We start from the raw sequence: 16765 nt of genomic DNA, 5'->3' as shown, positions 1-16765 counted from the left end.
TTTGAAATTTGAATGCATGCATCGCTTGATTACTAGTTTTAAAAATTTTTCCTATTGTAATTATTTATATTATTGTAATATATTTCCTTCAAATTTTTGATGTCTTAATTTAATTTTTATCGCCAAACTTTGAGAACTGCCATCATTAATTAATAATTTCAATTTCTCATTGAGTATATCTATTAGAGTGTATAACATATCATGGGGCCTCAACCATCAGTTTAAGTTTTTCGTTGAGTTGGTTTCTTTCTATTTCTTTTGAATTCAAGGTCAATTTTTAGATCATTAATTTGAATAGTTCCGCAATTTGATGTATTAGGTACATACTATCCACGAAGCATTCAACATTACTAGAAGTATAATTTATGCACATGATATATGTACAATTGCCTCAATAATTAATACTTTCACGGTGACCTTAGAAAGTAATATGATGGCTTAGTTTTCCTATATAAACCCATTCAATTTCCTCAAAATTTTCACAAATTAATTGTATTTCATTTCATTAGTCTAAAACAACAATTTAAGGAGAAAAAAAAACAATATCCGACCCATGGATTCCATGAAATTCCTTACAATGCTAACATATTTGATCATAGGAACCCTAGTCTTACTCCAAACATGCAGCCATGCACAAAATTCACCCCAAGACTATGTTGATGCCCATAACCAAGCTAGGGCAGCTGATGGTGTAGGTGATATAGAATGGAATGAGACGGTAGCCGCCTATGCCGAGAACTATGCCAACCAAAGGGCAGCAGATTGTGCCCTTATCCATTCAGATACCAATGGTTTGTATGGTGAAAACATAGGGGTTGGTCCAGAGTTGACAGGCATAGGTGCTGTAGAAATGTGGGTAAAAGAGAAACCCAATTATGATTATGATTCAAATACTTGTGCTGATAATGAGATGTGTGGCCATTATACACAAGTAGTTTGGAGTAATTCAGTTGGTCTTGGATGTGCTAGAGTTCAATGTAACAATGGTAATTTTTTTGTTACTTGCAACTATAGTCCACCTGGTAATTTTATTGGGGAAAAGCCTTTCTAAATATTAATATTCTTTCTGTCTAGTTAAATTTGCTACATTTACTACAAAAAACTCTCACTTTAAAAATGCAAATGTAGCAAAGTTGATAGAACAGAAGAGTATATATATACCAAAAAAGAGTGATTCAATAAAAGAATGCCATGTGGATTTATGTTTGTTTTTGTTGTTATTATGTATGTTACTTTTGTCATCGTTGTGTTTTTCTATCAATAAATTTGATGTGTTTGTGAAAATAAAGCATACTGTAAGTTACTAAAATTATATATGATATATCATATATGTAAGGAAATGATTACCTATGAAATAATAATATATGGAGTTTATTTGTATTAATTGTTTATTGATTTGAATATGAACTTATTTAGTCCCAAATAGGTGAATAAATGGTATAAATCTACCAAATTGAATCATTTAACTAAATTAAAAAAATATAAGCACTAACTAATATATGTATATAATTTTTATATGAGCAGTTTAATGTCTTTAATTATGGATAAGGTTTATCGTCTCCGATCACTACACCTAAGGAATAAAGTAAATACCTTTTGTTGGTAGAAGATTGACTTGTGAGTTGTGATGCTAATTTCCCCCACACTTTTGATCACTTGTTAGAAACCCACAACCCCTCTTATAAACAGTGAAACAACTACACCAAACAACCGGGATTTTAGTTGTTACTTGATAGGGAGTAATTCGACACCTTACTTGCAAACCAAATTGAAGTGTAAGAGGTCGAATAATGCTGAAGATTTTAGAGCAGTTGAGAAGGCTTCTAATGATGAAATCCTCTAAGAAACTCAGCATGAGACCCTTCTGACCGCCTAGTATGCAATCCAACACAAAATCGGTCATACTTGTGAGAGCTTATTCATAAGGCAACAACAAACAACAAACATCAAACATCATTATAGATCAATATAACACCAAATCCAAAAACCGCACAATCCAATGTTCAAAAACATCTCAAGTTCAGTAATCACGTCTTTTTACATGCCATACATTACTTGAGCATTATTAATTAGTTTTAAAGAATTTTTCAACAACCAGTCATTGAAATTTCAATAAATTCAATAATCCATCTTACTACCAAAATAGGCAAATAGCAATCTCCTAATACTGAATTCCATTGTCGGCATATAGTTAAAATTTTAAAGCATATAGCTGTAACACCCCTGAATTTACAACCCTTAAACGAAATCAGAAATCGCGAAGGAAGGGAGGAAATTCGGGTGTTACATATAAAAGAAAAGAAAATAATTTAATTAATCTTTAGCGTTTATTTAAATTATTTTCTTTCTTTTTTTATGTAACACCCTTGAATTTCCAACCTTAAATTTCCAACCCCTTAAACGAAACTAGAAATCGCGAAGGAAAGAAGGAAATTTGGGTGTTACAATAGCTGTCAATTAAACCACAAACATTAGTGGTATAAGATTATAGGAGTAATAACCAATGGTTTTTCAAGTTTTTAGTGGAAGAACGTGACATAATCAAGCAAACATTTATATAAACAGAATCCAACGAGCTACTCCACCTGTCCCACGGTTTTGCTACTTTTTCTATTTTGATTCGTCGCAAGAGATTTGCTACATTTCAATTTTTGGCTATGACCCACACTCTTTCTTAAATTTTCATTCTTATTTAATTTATCTTTTCATTTCATCCACACATTTTTCATACTTTCCCATAAAATATCACTTTTCTCTCTTTTTGGTATTCTCACATGTACTTGTAATAAATACCGTGGACGGACGGAGTAATATCCTACTGTTCAACATACTTTACTGGTGCAACATGAACATGTTTAATCGTAATACAATTTAAGCATTTGAAACATATTAAAGTTTAATTATACATAAACAAAACCTAAGCATAAATATAGACAAGACGCTTCAAAAACTGCTCAATTAAAGTTCTTTGACTAAGGAATAAACTATTACCTTGCTATCGACCAAGAAAGATCCTTTGTAAGTAATAAAGGTATCAGAGAATATATTGGATCATCATCCTGTAAAACCAAAATCCAAAAAAGAGGAATTTCATTTAATTCATGAAATGGAACATAAATGAGCTTTATAAATCCTTACTTAAAATGGAAAAAAATGACAAGATCCCATATCCCCCGCCCCCCAAACTCTCTCCCAAGCAGAAAAATTACATGGATAATGGTCACGCCCCTCCATCATCCAAATCGGATTAAACATTTTTGAAAACAAGTACACAACTATTCATAACTAATAAGGTGAAACCCTTTGATATTCAAGGTCTTGTGCATGATTCATGAGTACACAACCATTCCCTATCATGAAAAATGATCTCATTATCCAACTATAAGTCAAAGTGCACAAAAGAACATTCAAGTGGCGAAAAAAAATTTCTGGCACAACCTTGATTCTTATTGCAACTAGAAGTAACAACCAAGAAAGAGAGAAGCAACATTGACTAGATAAAATGCTTTTACATATAGATAAAAGCATAACTAAAACTATTAAAAAAGAATATTCAACAAGGGGAAACAAGAAGAAGATAAGTAATTATGCAAAATTCTCAAGGCCAGAATTTCTAGAAAAAGAAGTGGCATAATGGAGATAAGATTTCCAGTCCAGTGCCCAAGTCATACAGAACATCAGCTCAAAAAAATTAAATCACGTATACATCAAATAGTTCAGAAAGTAGGCTTAAAATCAAGGTACGAAACACGTCTAAAATAAATACCTCAAACTTCATATATTTTTACATGCAAAAAAACATTCAACTTTTAGAAGTGGAAGACAAGCAATAGGATATTTCAATTAAAATCAAGGTAGGACACAACATAAAAAATATTTGGACCTTCATGATTCAACTGGTCCTTGATATAAGTTATATAGATGATATATAAATGATATGCAGCACAAAATTATAACAAAGCTCTCATTGATGGGATTTTGGAAGGGGCGAAAAGAAAATTTAGGCAAGTGCATACCTACAGAATTGTCAACCTTCACTGACTCACCGAGAGCATTGCAAGTAAGGACTTTATCGAGTTATGTACTGCTCTACTCAAACGACAAAACAGCCAATAACAGTTCACCACTGAGAATATGGTGAAAATAGCTAAATGGAAAAGAAATACAAAATTCGGGAAGGATAAACAAGATCTAATTAAAAGTCAAAATTCTGCATAGGGCTAGATGATGGATCATGAATATCAACTCACATTCAAAGAGAACAAACATCACACGAACAAGCAGATAATAATGTGAATTCAATAAGATTGAGTAGAAAATCTTACCCAGGGTAATAGCTATCATAGAAGAAAAAGGCCAAGAACACACCATAATAACATAGCTAGTGCACACACCTCCAGACATACATCTGCGTTTGTACAGAATCAGCTGCAATCAATATGGAAAACAGTAATAGAGAAGGTAATTGCTGTCACGAACCAAGATGAACAAAAAGTAATGAATTATCTTCAATTTTGTCATTGATGCTATTGCAGGCTAGTTTTCTCTCTTGAAAGTGAAGAAAGTCAAGTTCATGGTTGCCATGCCTATGTCTGCATATGCGGATATTAACTTCGTCATTGTATTATATATCATTATTTAGCAATAATGACCAAGGAATATAACAGCATGATCTTACAGGTACAACTAAATTGTTAGTCTGCAAAAAAGATTAAACACCAAGTTGAAAAATCTCATTATTTTCATGTAAGAATCTAAAAAGAAGGAACAAGGCACAGGTATATTCATTGCCATCAAACTGACAGATCTAAAAAGCAAAAATATACTAACATGAAGACTAACAAGAAAACCAGAATATCATGCCAAACCCTACAAACAAAATTTCATTGAAGAACCTATCAAACTTAATAAAAAAGTTCAACTAACGCTTAAGAACCACTTAACATATCTTGTTCACCAAAATTACAAAGATATACCTGCATGTAGCAAAGGAAAAGAATAAAAAATGTACTACTTAGTTTTATAGAGAAAATACTCCACATACATCTTGAGACTTGAAATAATCTATTGACACTAGCAGCACACTTCATTACAACTATTGCAAGACATTTGAAGGTGTCAAACACAAGTTGTCGTGTATTATCATACAAAATACAAAGCACATGTACATAACTACCTAAGAGTGTGACATGTGTTTGCTTTAGGGAAAACATTTTCAATTTCCCCATTTTCTATTGGTGCATTGGGAAAAACTTTTAAAGATAAACAGTAAAGGAAAAAAAATTTCCCACACTATCTTAATCATTTACCTTCAAAAATAAGGGGAAACAAGCTTCCTACCTCTCTTAATCATAACACCTCTTGGAGTTCCTTTTATGAACTTACAAGCTTTCCATCAAACCTAACACAAAAAAAAATTCATTGTGTTTTCCATTGAAAAATCTAATCTTTCAAACCAAAAGAAGCCTAAAAGAAAAAATGTAGGAAACTCTAAAGTACAGAATAATTAAAACCTTGATGATTGCTCAAAATAATTAAACCTTCTCGATGTGCATTACATATGCATTCAAGAAAAAATAGTGCAGTGCAGTACCAAACAGAGATACTTGGTAGATTCTAAATTATGACCAATTACAATTCAACGTCTTTCTTCCATTCCGTGGTATAAACACGTAAATTATTAACATATTATTACTCATAGTTTAAACATTACAGTACAATATCACTTGTCCCTTTTCTAGTAATAAATCACAAATGACAAAGAGCAAATACAGTGGCCGAAAAATGTATATAGGTATCGGAGCTTGAGCTAGTCAGTCATCACTAACTTGCCTGTATAATGTTGCTTGTATATTCTCTCCAATGGTTGGCAGTCTACAGTCAGGATGAGGATTTGTAGTCCCGAATATAATTTTTGTATTATCTTCAAGCCAAAAAGAAATAGGAAAAAAAAAGGTAAATCAATGCATGTCCATCAATATCTAGCATAAACATCAATAGAAAAATCAAATGCCAAGTATACATATGTTTAAATGATGAAAAACCATACCAACGTAGCACCATATATCTCTTCCTTTTGTTCATTTGGTGTTCTATCTCTTGAAGGTTGGGGTCTGGGAGGTTTTCATAGACTGAAAAAATTATGTCGTCACTTCACATCCTTGTGCTAATTAAGAAAACAGTTTCAGATATCATAACACAAATGCAACAAGCACCCAATTAGAAAGCAATAGCTCATAAACATTCAAGTTAAGGTTGAGAAAAATTGAGTTTGATTGATTAGCAAAGCTACCATAACTTATCAAATTGCATCTTCTTTTATAGATATAAGTTGAGGTAAATAAATGAAAGCTTTTATAAGTATACTTGTCAAGAATCTTTGTTTTACCACTTTTTATGGGGACAGAAAAAAAAAATGTATCTCGAACTAAAATAAATTCTAAATAATCAGAGATAAAATGCTATTTTAAAAAATTGAATCAAACTAGATAGCATATGAAGATGGAAATACAGATCATCTCTTTTTCTTTCCATTCATAAGGTCACCTGTTATAATCACCAGTATTGATTATCCATCCAGGCAGTTTAACATCCATAGACCAAAGTTGTATGTTGCATTGGATTTTGCTCAACTGCCTCTCAACTTAGCTACCATGCAACCATTAAACACAAATAAAAAACAATAAGAAAAGAATCCTGATGCATGCTTATTACACCACTCAGAGATTGTACTCCATACTTTTCTTCAAGTGATATGAGGTAAATACCATCAAGAACATTTGGGCATTTAAATGGGTCCTATACTCAATATAGCTTCTAGTTATCATCAGCCATCACTAGTAAAACAATATAGCTTCAATATTATATCAAGTAAATATACCGACAGAGATGTCGTCTTTCACTAATTCAAAGACAACACTGCAAGTAAGGACAACCTTTGCCTTGCAAACAATGATGCTTTGTTCAAGTTGCAGGCCACCCAGAAAAGACAAGCTAAACACGCAGCCAAAAAAGGTGATGAAAAGATGAGCAATAGTCCAAGACCCTACCCTATTTAAAGGGTCCGGGTCACCCTATTTAAAGGGTCAGGGTCAATTTATTCGGACCCTAGGTCTAATAAAAACATAAAGGGTCCGGAACCCAGTTTGGAAATTTAAGTGATCAGATTTAAGACCCTTAATATCCACATAAAACCAAAAAAAATTACGATATGTGTCCAATTTCTCTAGACCCTTAAGATCTACCTGCAAGTTGCAATAGTATATTTACCCTAAAATTAAGATCCAAGGGACCTAGACCCTAAATCTCCATCCATGATGATAACAATAAAAAGCAACTAATTATTCGAAAATTGGAATCATCTTGTCATTACCCTAAACATTCATTCCAAATCATTCAATGAATTGTTGAGCTACTAAAAGGTGATTTAACAAAGAGATCGAGAATGCATTAGTTACCTTAGGGATTGAAATTCCTCCAAGAAACTCCACATGAGCAGCTTCCAACTACCAGGTATGCTATCCAATACAAAATCAGTCATACTTGTGAGAGCTTATTCCTAAGGGAACAACAAACATCATTATCGCTCAATATAACACCAAATCCACAAATCAACAATTGTTCAATAAAATCTCAAATTCAGTAAATAACAAGTCTATTAACATGCCATACATTAGTAGAGCATTATTACATTATTTTACAAAACGGTGAAGAGAAATAAATTTCCACACTATCCTTATCATTTTCCTTCCAAAAATGAGGGGAAACAAGTTTCCTACCTCTCTTGCTCATAACATCTATTGGAGTTCCTTTAATGTACTTAAAAGTTTTCCATCAAACTTAACATTAAAAAAAAAAAAAAAAAAAAAAAAAAAAAAAAAAAAAAACATTGTGTTATTCACTAAAAAATCTTATCTTTTAATTTTCAAACCAGAAGAATCCTACACGAAAAAATGTATAAAGCTCTGAAGTGCAGACTAATTAATAATCAAACCTTGTTAATTGCTCTGAATAATTAAAGCTTCTCGATGTGCATTCAATATGCTTTGAAGAAAAGCAGTGTAGTATAGTACCAACTACCAAACACAGATACTTGCTAAATTTTAAATTAAAACCCATTATGATTCAACGTCTTTCTTCCAATCCGTGGTATAAACACGTAGATTATTAATGAATTATCAATCATGATTTAAACATTAATGTACAATATCACTTATCGCTTTTCCGGTGATAAATGAGAAATGACAAAGAGCAATACAATCGCCTAAAACAGTATAAAGGTATAGTAGATTTAGGTTGTTAGTCATCACTAACTTGCTTGAATAATGTTATTCTCTCCGATGGTTAGCAATCTACAGTCTAGGATGAGGATTTTGCAGGCTCGAATACAATTTTTTGTATTATCTTCATGCAAAAAAGAAATAGAAAAAAGCAAAAGGTAAATCAATGCATGTCGATCAATATCTAGCGTAAACATCAATAGAAAAATCAAATGCTAAGTATACATATGTTCAAATAATGAAAAATCAAACCAACCTAGCACCATATATCTCTTCCTTTTGTTCATTTGATGTCCTATCTCTTGAAGGCTGAGAGGTTTTCATAGATTGAAAAATACATATCAATACTTCACATCCATGTGCTAAACAATGAAAGAGTTTCAGATAGCATAACACAAATGCAACAAGCACCTAATTCAAAAAATAAAAAAATAAAAAAGATAAAATAATACAAAAAATATCAAGTTAAGGTTGAAAAAAATGGAGTTTGACTCATCAGCAGAGCTACCACAACTTATCAAATTGCATCTTCTTTTATAGATGAAAGTCGAGGTAAATAAATGAAAGCTTTTATAAGTACAGATAACTAAAAAAAGGTAATAAACAGTTACACTTGTCAAAAATCTTTGTTGTACCAATTTTTATAGGGACAGAAAAAAATGTACCGCGAACTATAGAAATTATCATAGATCAAATGTTGTTTTAAAAAATTAAATCAAAGTAGATAGCATATAAAGATGGCAAAACAGATCATCTCCTTTTCTGTTCATTCACCCATTAGAGTCACAAGTACTGATTATCCATCCAGGCAGTTTAACATCCATGGACCAAAGTTGTTTATTGCATAAAATTTTCCTCAATTGCCTCTCAGCTTAGCTACCACGCAATCGTTAAACACAAATATAAAACCATAAGAAAAGAGTCCTGATGCATGCTTATTATACCAGTCGGAGAGATTGTACTCCATACTCGGAGAGATTGTACCATTGAACACAAACAAAAACAATAAGAAAGGAGTTCAAATACAAATGTCAAGCTCCTAGCAAAAAAAGATTTAAATGTTCATTTGATCCAAAAATGAACAATATTTCATTATTTTTCAATTTCCTCTCACATCATATATCAAATTCAAGGCGTCAAATAGATATAAGATATATCATCATGGAGCTATTACTTTAAGTCGTCAACAATGATCAATCATGGCATTTCCTTTTCAAAGTGGTTGAACACAAATAAAATCAAAGTCACCAGCATGGAATTAACCATGGGCATCTTTGTAATTTGGCTAAACACAAATGAAAAAAGTACTTGAACATGGTATAAATCACGGATATCTTTGAGTATTTGCTCTCAAATCTTATATCAAATCCAAAGCATAAAATAGATATTAGATATAGCATCATTGAGCTATTACTATAACCATTTGCCTATCCTTTTATTTAAGGAAATTCCAACATTTTCACATGTACCCAGTGTTGGGGTATTTAATATTAGAAATAGGATCATTGAGGTATTTTCATGAGGTTTCAACAACAAGCAACTTTAAATCCACAACTTCCTGTCCAAAATTTCGAAAATGTTGTTGATCAAAATTTGGAAATGGAAGTTGTGAATTTCAAAGGCTCATTGGATTGAACTTGTGATAACAACATCTGTTAACATGGAGAACGTGAGAAGAAGTAGAAATGAGAGAGTATGGCGTAAGAAACAGGGAAAAGAGAAATGGAAAAGAGGGAAAGCAAGTCAGGAGAACGGAGGGCTGAGATTACAAACAACGGAGAGTTCAGATCAATTGAAGGACATGTGTAATGATTGCAGCGTTAAAACCTAAAAACCTAAAGAACAAATATTGGAAAACCTTAAAATTGAGCATCAATTACAAAAACGAACAATCATTAAATCCACAACTAACAGTCAAATTCCAATCAACATAGCAGTTTCATTATAGGTTACTAAGCACATAATGATGAAGCAGTTGAAGAGGAGTTTAGATATATTTGTCAATCTCCTAGCAAAGAAACATTTAAATGTTTATTAGATCCAAAAATGAACAACATTTAGTTTTTTTTTTTTTTTTGCTCCCAAATTATATTCAAATCCAAGGCATCAAATAGATTCTAAGATAGATCATCATCGAGATATTACTTTAAGTTGTCAACAATGATCAATCATGGCATTTCCTTTTCAAAGTGGTTGAACACAAATAAAACCAAAGTCATCGACATGAATTTAACCATAGGTATCTTTATAATTTGGCTAAACGCAACAGAGAAAAGTACTTGAACATGGATTAAATCATGGACATCATAGGAGTATTTGCTCTTGAATCTTATAACAAATCTAAAGCATAAAATTGATATCAACATATTATCATTGAGCTATTACTATAATCATTTGCCTATCATTTTATTTGAGGAATTCTGATGCTTTCACATGTTATATCTAATTGTTGGGGTATTTAATTAAAATTAAATATAGAATTTTTGAGTTATTGTCATGAGGTTTCAACAACAAGCAACTTTAAAACCACATCTTCCAATCTAAAAATTTTGAAAATTTTGTCAATCAAAATTCAGAATGAAAAATGTGGATTAAAATGGCTCATTGGATGGACTTGTGATAACAATATTGTTAATTTGCTGAAATATTGTTAACTTAACAATATTGGACTACAAATAATAAGAAGATTTATGAATTTAGCAGTTTTATTATAGGTTTGCACACAAGCATGAAGCATTTGATGAGAAGCCTAGATATTTTCAATTTTTTATTTGCTCTCAAATCTTATATCAAAACCAAGCGTGAAATAAAAATAAGATATAGCTTCATTGAGTTATTACTTGAAGGCGTCAACAATGATTCAATCACGTATTTTCCTTTTCAAAGTGGTTCAACACAAATAAAAATCAAAGTCACCAACATGGATTTAAACATGGGCATCTTTGTAATTTGGCTAAACACAACAAAGAAAAGTACTTGATCATGGTATAAATCATGGAATAAATACATCTTTTGAGTATTTGCTCTCAAATCTTATATCAAATCCAAGGCATAAAATTGATATTAGATAAAGCATCATTGAGCTACAATTGCCTTTTCTTTTATTTGTGTAGTTCCAATGCTTTTACATCTTACCTAATCTAGCATCAGTGAGCTATTATAAGGAGTTTTCAACAATAAGCAACTCTAAATCGACGACTTCGAATCCAAAATTCTGAATATGTTGTGATCAAAATTTTGGAATGGAAGTCGTGGACTTCAAAGACTCATTGGATTCGATTTGCGGTAACAAAGATAGAGCACAAAATCTATTTTAACACATAAAAAATCAATGTGGAAAAGCAAGAAATGGGAAAAGAAGGCAAAACAAACCGATGGAAAGAAAATGGGAACAAGTGAACATGGGAACATATTAATGGAGGGCTCAGATGACAAGCAATGGAAGGTTCAGATTACAAGAGAACATGTGTCACCAAATAAAGGTTAACTGTTCATCAGAGCATCTAACGAACAGGAAAACAAAAAATTTGTTGTAATAGATGTTTCATGGTCTTATGGATTTATGATATTGAAATTGAAGATAAGGTAATTATATGAGTTTGTACCCCATATCTACTTTCTAATAAGTGTAGAAATAATTGTTTTACATAGTTTTCTCAATGTCTTATGTTTTCATGATGCTTCTATGATGAAATTCATAACCTTGAACATTAGGAAGATGGATAATAACAACACATTCATGACTTTTTAGAACACAAAAAATCATCCACCTCAATATTTATAGTTCCATTTCTCACAACGAGGTTCTCTAATCATACTTGCCCTCCCCAATAAATCAAATATAACCCGCCTAGATCCTCTATTGACCTCTTGCACAGTTGTACATCACCAAATACATGTAACAAAAAACCCAACGGAAGGTATGATATATTCCAACAAAATGATAAGAGTATATCAGATCTGATAAGACATTAGACCGTTATACAAGAACAACATACCATTGCCCAGTGGCTCCCGGTGGTTCAAATACATGCAATCTTACCTGTTGGTGATAATATTGACAAAAAAGTTGTTTATGATTGACCCGCTAGAAGACCATAGACCGTTATACCATTTAATAGATTACAAAAAACATTAACCAAAAAAAACTCCAAAACATAAAAAATCAAAGATATAATGGTACTTTTGATAAACCAGTACCTATGCCAGCAAGTCGATGAAACATGCCCCTATTGTCGGTAGACAACGAAGTTTTAGAGCATTTATCTATACCGTTTGTCTTCTTTTATCGAAATTATCTAAACAGTAAACACAATCATGAAATTGAAATAGAAATTTCATAAAAATTTGACCTAAATCAGGGAAAGTTAACTAAAAACTAGAGAAAAATGTACCTCTGAATTATTAAGAAAATTACCCACGTAATGATTACTATAGAAATAAACGAAGATTACGACAGACAGTAAACGGCATACGGCGGTCGTTTGAAGGCGGAGGGTAGACGGCAGAAGACGGACAATAGACGGAGAGCGCAGTCAGAAGGTTTTTCTTTCAAAACGCGGGAATGTTTTGAAACAGAGGGAAGGAAAGAAAATAGTGAGAGGATGAAATATATAGGTTAGTTGTAGCATAAACCGACTTAAGAATATCGGCTTCTTATTCTTACCGACTTAACGGGCAACGGCTAAAAGTAATAATATCTGCTTAGGGTTTAATTTTTTTAAAATTTTCACTTAAAAGAAAATCTATAGGCTTATTGGTAAATTTAAGATAAATTAGAGTTTATTGTAAATATGAATTTAGGTCCAAAAAATAATAATAATTAATATTTATATTTAAAACTGATCTATAATCAAATGTTTTTATAGAGATTTTGCAAATGAATTATCAGCATGAGACAAGTCAGTCCACACAATAATAGATTATAAATAGTCTAATTAATATCTTTTTTAAAAAAATTAAGTAAATAAAAAACTGTTTTTTTAGTTTTTTTAACTAAATATTAAGTCAGTTTATATCAAAGTGTCTCACGATGAAATGTTCTTAATAAAGGATTTGTTCAACCCATATCAAATTGTCTCACAATGAGACTACTTTAATAAAGAATTTGTCTAAAAAAAATTCATACTCAAACTTTCATTGATAGATCTAAACTATTCACTCGGTCCCATTTAATTTGCAGCATTTTCCATTTTGTTTAATTCCACTTAATTTGCATCATTTATATTTTTAGACTATGGCCCACCCCTTCATTTAATCTCATTTATACATTTTAATTCTCTATTAATTTCAACCACACAATTTATTTTCTCTCTTCATTTATTACCATTATCTACCTTTTTCTTAAAAAAATAGTTTTCTCTTTGCTTCAAATTAAACGGGACATAGAAGTATTAGAGTTTGGATCGCGTGCAATATCTATTTACATTTGGACAAATTATTTATTGAAACCGTTTTATTGTGAGGTAGCTTAATATGAGCTAACTTAATTTTTATTTTCTTAAAAATTATTGAAAAATACAGTTTTTATTTAGTTATCTACTGGGTAAATTTAACTCAATTAATTTAATTTTTAATATAAATAATTTTGGCTTCTTGGATGGGCCCGTCTCACGATGAAACAGTCTCATACAACACTTGTGCGAGTCTTCTATGAGACCGTTTAATTGTGAGATCGGCCCCTACAAGATAACTGTTGTCATTTTAAGAGAAAAAAATAATAATTTTTTTTAAAAATTCCACATGGTTGCATCGAACTTTCATGAAACGCTAGTGGTAGCACTTTTGTAAAATTTTTCCACATGTTAGCATTCGATTTAATGCCTTATCTAACTACCGTAGCATTTTCCGTTAAATTCTTGTTTCCATTTAATTCACCATTTTTAATGTTTCTACCCTTATTGAGTGTTGGTTATTGTCTTTATTATTAGCCCTAAACCATTTTTATACTCTCAAATGTTTAATTCACCATTTTGACTTTTAATTTACCGTTTAATTTATCAACGCTCTCAAATGTTTAAAGCAAATTATGAGGACAATAACCAACACTTAATAAGAATAGAAACGTCAAAATGGTGGAATTAAACGGAAATTGACAAGAATTTAACAAAAAATGCTACATTAGTTAGATAAGGCATAAACTGAATTGCTACCATATGAAAAAATCTTACAAAAGTGTTATCACTGGTATTTCATAAAAATTCGATACTACCATATAAAATTTCCTTTTTTTACAATAAATTATAATTAAATCAGTTTATATTAAGCCATTTCAAAGTGAAAATGATCTTAATAAAGAACTTGTTGTCACCTCTCTACCTTGGATTTTAAAATTTTCACTTCGGCATCTCCTATCAATCTCATAAATACCCACATTGATGAGACGTTTAGGCCCCTTAGTTTTACATTAATTTAGAGCGTTGTTATATATCGTCACCCTTTTCATTTTATTGCCACCCTTTTCATTTTTATAATAAATAGAATGAAATCAGTTTATATTAAGTTATTTCAAAGTGAAAATGATCTTAATAAAGAACTTGTTGTCACCTCTCTACCTTGGATTTCAAAATTTTCACTTCGACATCTCCTATCAATCTCATAAATACCCACATTGATGAGACGTTTAGGCCCCTTAGTTTTACATTAATTTAGAGCGTTGTTATATATCGCCACCCTTTTCATTTTATTGCCACCCTTTTAATGAAATTACGAATTTGCCCCTGGACTTAAGATTTGTTTAACAAATGTAAATCGCACTTAATAACACTATTGTCACTTTAGAAACATTAAAGTTAAAGTTTAAACGTAATCCCGAACATTTTTATCGCAACCCTATATATTATAAATTTTCAGACGCGCCCTTGTATGATATACGAATTCAAAAACGCTACTATCTCTCTAAAAACTCTCTAAAAACGTTCTTCGATTTTAAACAAGCTGTTAGTTGGAATCGATTAACTATGGCTAACGAAAGCGACTATGAATCGGATCTGGTACGTACTTTAATCGATTTGAATCGGTGTATTTTTTTTTTTTAAAAAAAAAGGAAGTCGCAAAAACTGGGCGAGTGAACCGTGGTTGAGTCGCACAAAACGTGCGAGTGAACCACGGTTCAGTCGCACAAAACGTGCGACTGGATCACGGTCCAGTCGCATGTTTTGTGCGACTCAACCACGGTTCACTCGCACGATTTGTGCAACTCCACCGTGGTCTGCTCGCGGTTTTTGTGCGACTGTTTTTTTCTTTTTTTGTTTTTTTTATTATTTAAATTATTATACGTTTTAGTAAATTATTATTATTATTATTATTATTATTATTATTATTATTATTATTATTATTATATTATTATTATTATTATTATTATTATAATATTATTATTAATAATATTATTTGTATTTTTTTATTATTGTTATTATTATTATTATTATTATTATTATTATTATTATTATTATTATTATTATTATTATTATTATTATTATTATTATCATTACTATTATTAATGTAAGTAATTTACATTATTAACATTACTATAATTTTGTTATTATTTATTTAAATAATTTATAATTATATGTTATTATTATTATTTTCTTGTTATTTAATAATATTTTTTTTTGTATTTTTATTATTTTAATATTAATTATTTAAGGAAATTATAATTTTTAATTAATATTAATTTGTATTACTCGTATTTTAATATTAATTATTAAAGTAATTTATAAGTTTTATTTATTATTGAATGTTTTTATTATTAATGTTTGTATGTATAATTTTTTAATGACTTAATGTATGGTTTGTTTCATATTTCAAATTTGCAAAACTTTGAAAACTTAGGAGACAACTAGATTATTCCGGTAGCTTTGTTACGGATACGAAATTTGATTCCTTAGATGAATTACATAGTTGGGCCGATGCGATAGCAATAACAATTGGTTTTCAATTTACACGTGCTTCTTATAAACAAAAAGAAGGACGTTCTAGAGTTAGTGTGTATTTAAGATCTCACCGCTATGGTTATATTAGGGGTGATTTACATAATCTAGATAATGCTGCCCGACCTGGTTCTAAAAGTAGAAGTTGTGGGTGTAAATTTTTGATTGTAGCAAGTAGTCGTAAACCAGGAGAAAGACCTTGGACGGTAAGGGTGTTAACTGGTGAAAAAGAAAGACATAATCACCCGTTCTTAGTGTACAGAGATGGTCATGTAAGGGCAATTAGGATCAATGTAGATATTCGGGAGCACATACGACAGCTTAGTGCAACTGACCTTTATCATGACTTCTATTAGAGAAATTTTACTGGTTCTTTTACCAGTATGAATCAGATTTATAATGCTAAGCAATCAATAAAGAAGGAAGAGATGGAGGGTAGGACTCCCTTTCAACATTGTCTTTATTTGGCCACAGAACTTAATTACGTGGTCTGGACAAACTTGGATAATGAAGGGGGATTGAGCAGATTACTAGTTGCAAATCCTAACTTTATCCAAA

At 31.0% G+C, this 16765-nt stretch overlaps 1 protein-coding gene and 1 long non-coding RNA gene across 8 annotated transcripts; one reads left to right on the top strand and one right to left on the bottom strand.

The window, feature by feature from the left end:
* Window positions 1–487: 487 nt before the first annotated feature.
* LOC130813177 (pathogenesis-related protein 1A-like) lies at window positions 488–1375 on the top strand. The gene has a single exon (XM_057678939.1). The coding sequence runs from the start codon at window positions 554–556 to the stop codon at window positions 1049–1051; it is 498 nt and encodes a 165-aa protein (XP_057534922.1). The 5' UTR covers window positions 488–553; the 3' UTR covers window positions 1052–1375.
* Window positions 1376–5470: 4095 nt separating this feature from the next.
* On the bottom strand, window positions 5471–12875 carry LOC130813186 (uncharacterized). Of its 7 annotated transcripts, XR_009042183.1 has the most exons (7): window positions 12674–12875; window positions 12480–12577; window positions 8536–8588; window positions 7458–7558; window positions 6547–6648; window positions 6050–6166; window positions 5471–5923 (listed from the first exon to the last, which is right to left on the bottom strand). It is a non-coding gene; the product is annotated as an uncharacterized LOC130813186 (long non-coding RNA). The 7 variants fall into 7 exon arrangements; XR_009042181.1 differs by having other exon boundaries at window positions 12480–12875; XR_009042180.1 differs by having other exon boundaries at window positions 8536–12577.
* Window positions 12876–16765: the final 3890 nt, after the last annotated feature.

The sequence above is a fragment of the Amaranthus tricolor genome, chromosome 1, assembly GCF_026212465.1.
Source record: "Amaranthus tricolor cultivar Red isolate AtriRed21 chromosome 1, ASM2621246v1, whole genome shotgun sequence".
NCBI lineage: Eukaryota > Viridiplantae > Streptophyta > Magnoliopsida > Caryophyllales > Amaranthaceae > Amaranthus > Amaranthus tricolor.
This window is presented reverse-complemented; position numbering and strand designations above follow the sequence as displayed.

Bases quoted from the DNA above. Each gene is read 5' to 3' on its own strand.
- LOC130813177 (XM_057678939.1), top strand. From the start codon at position 554: ATGGATTCCATGAAATTCCTTACAATGCTAACATATTTGATCATAGGA.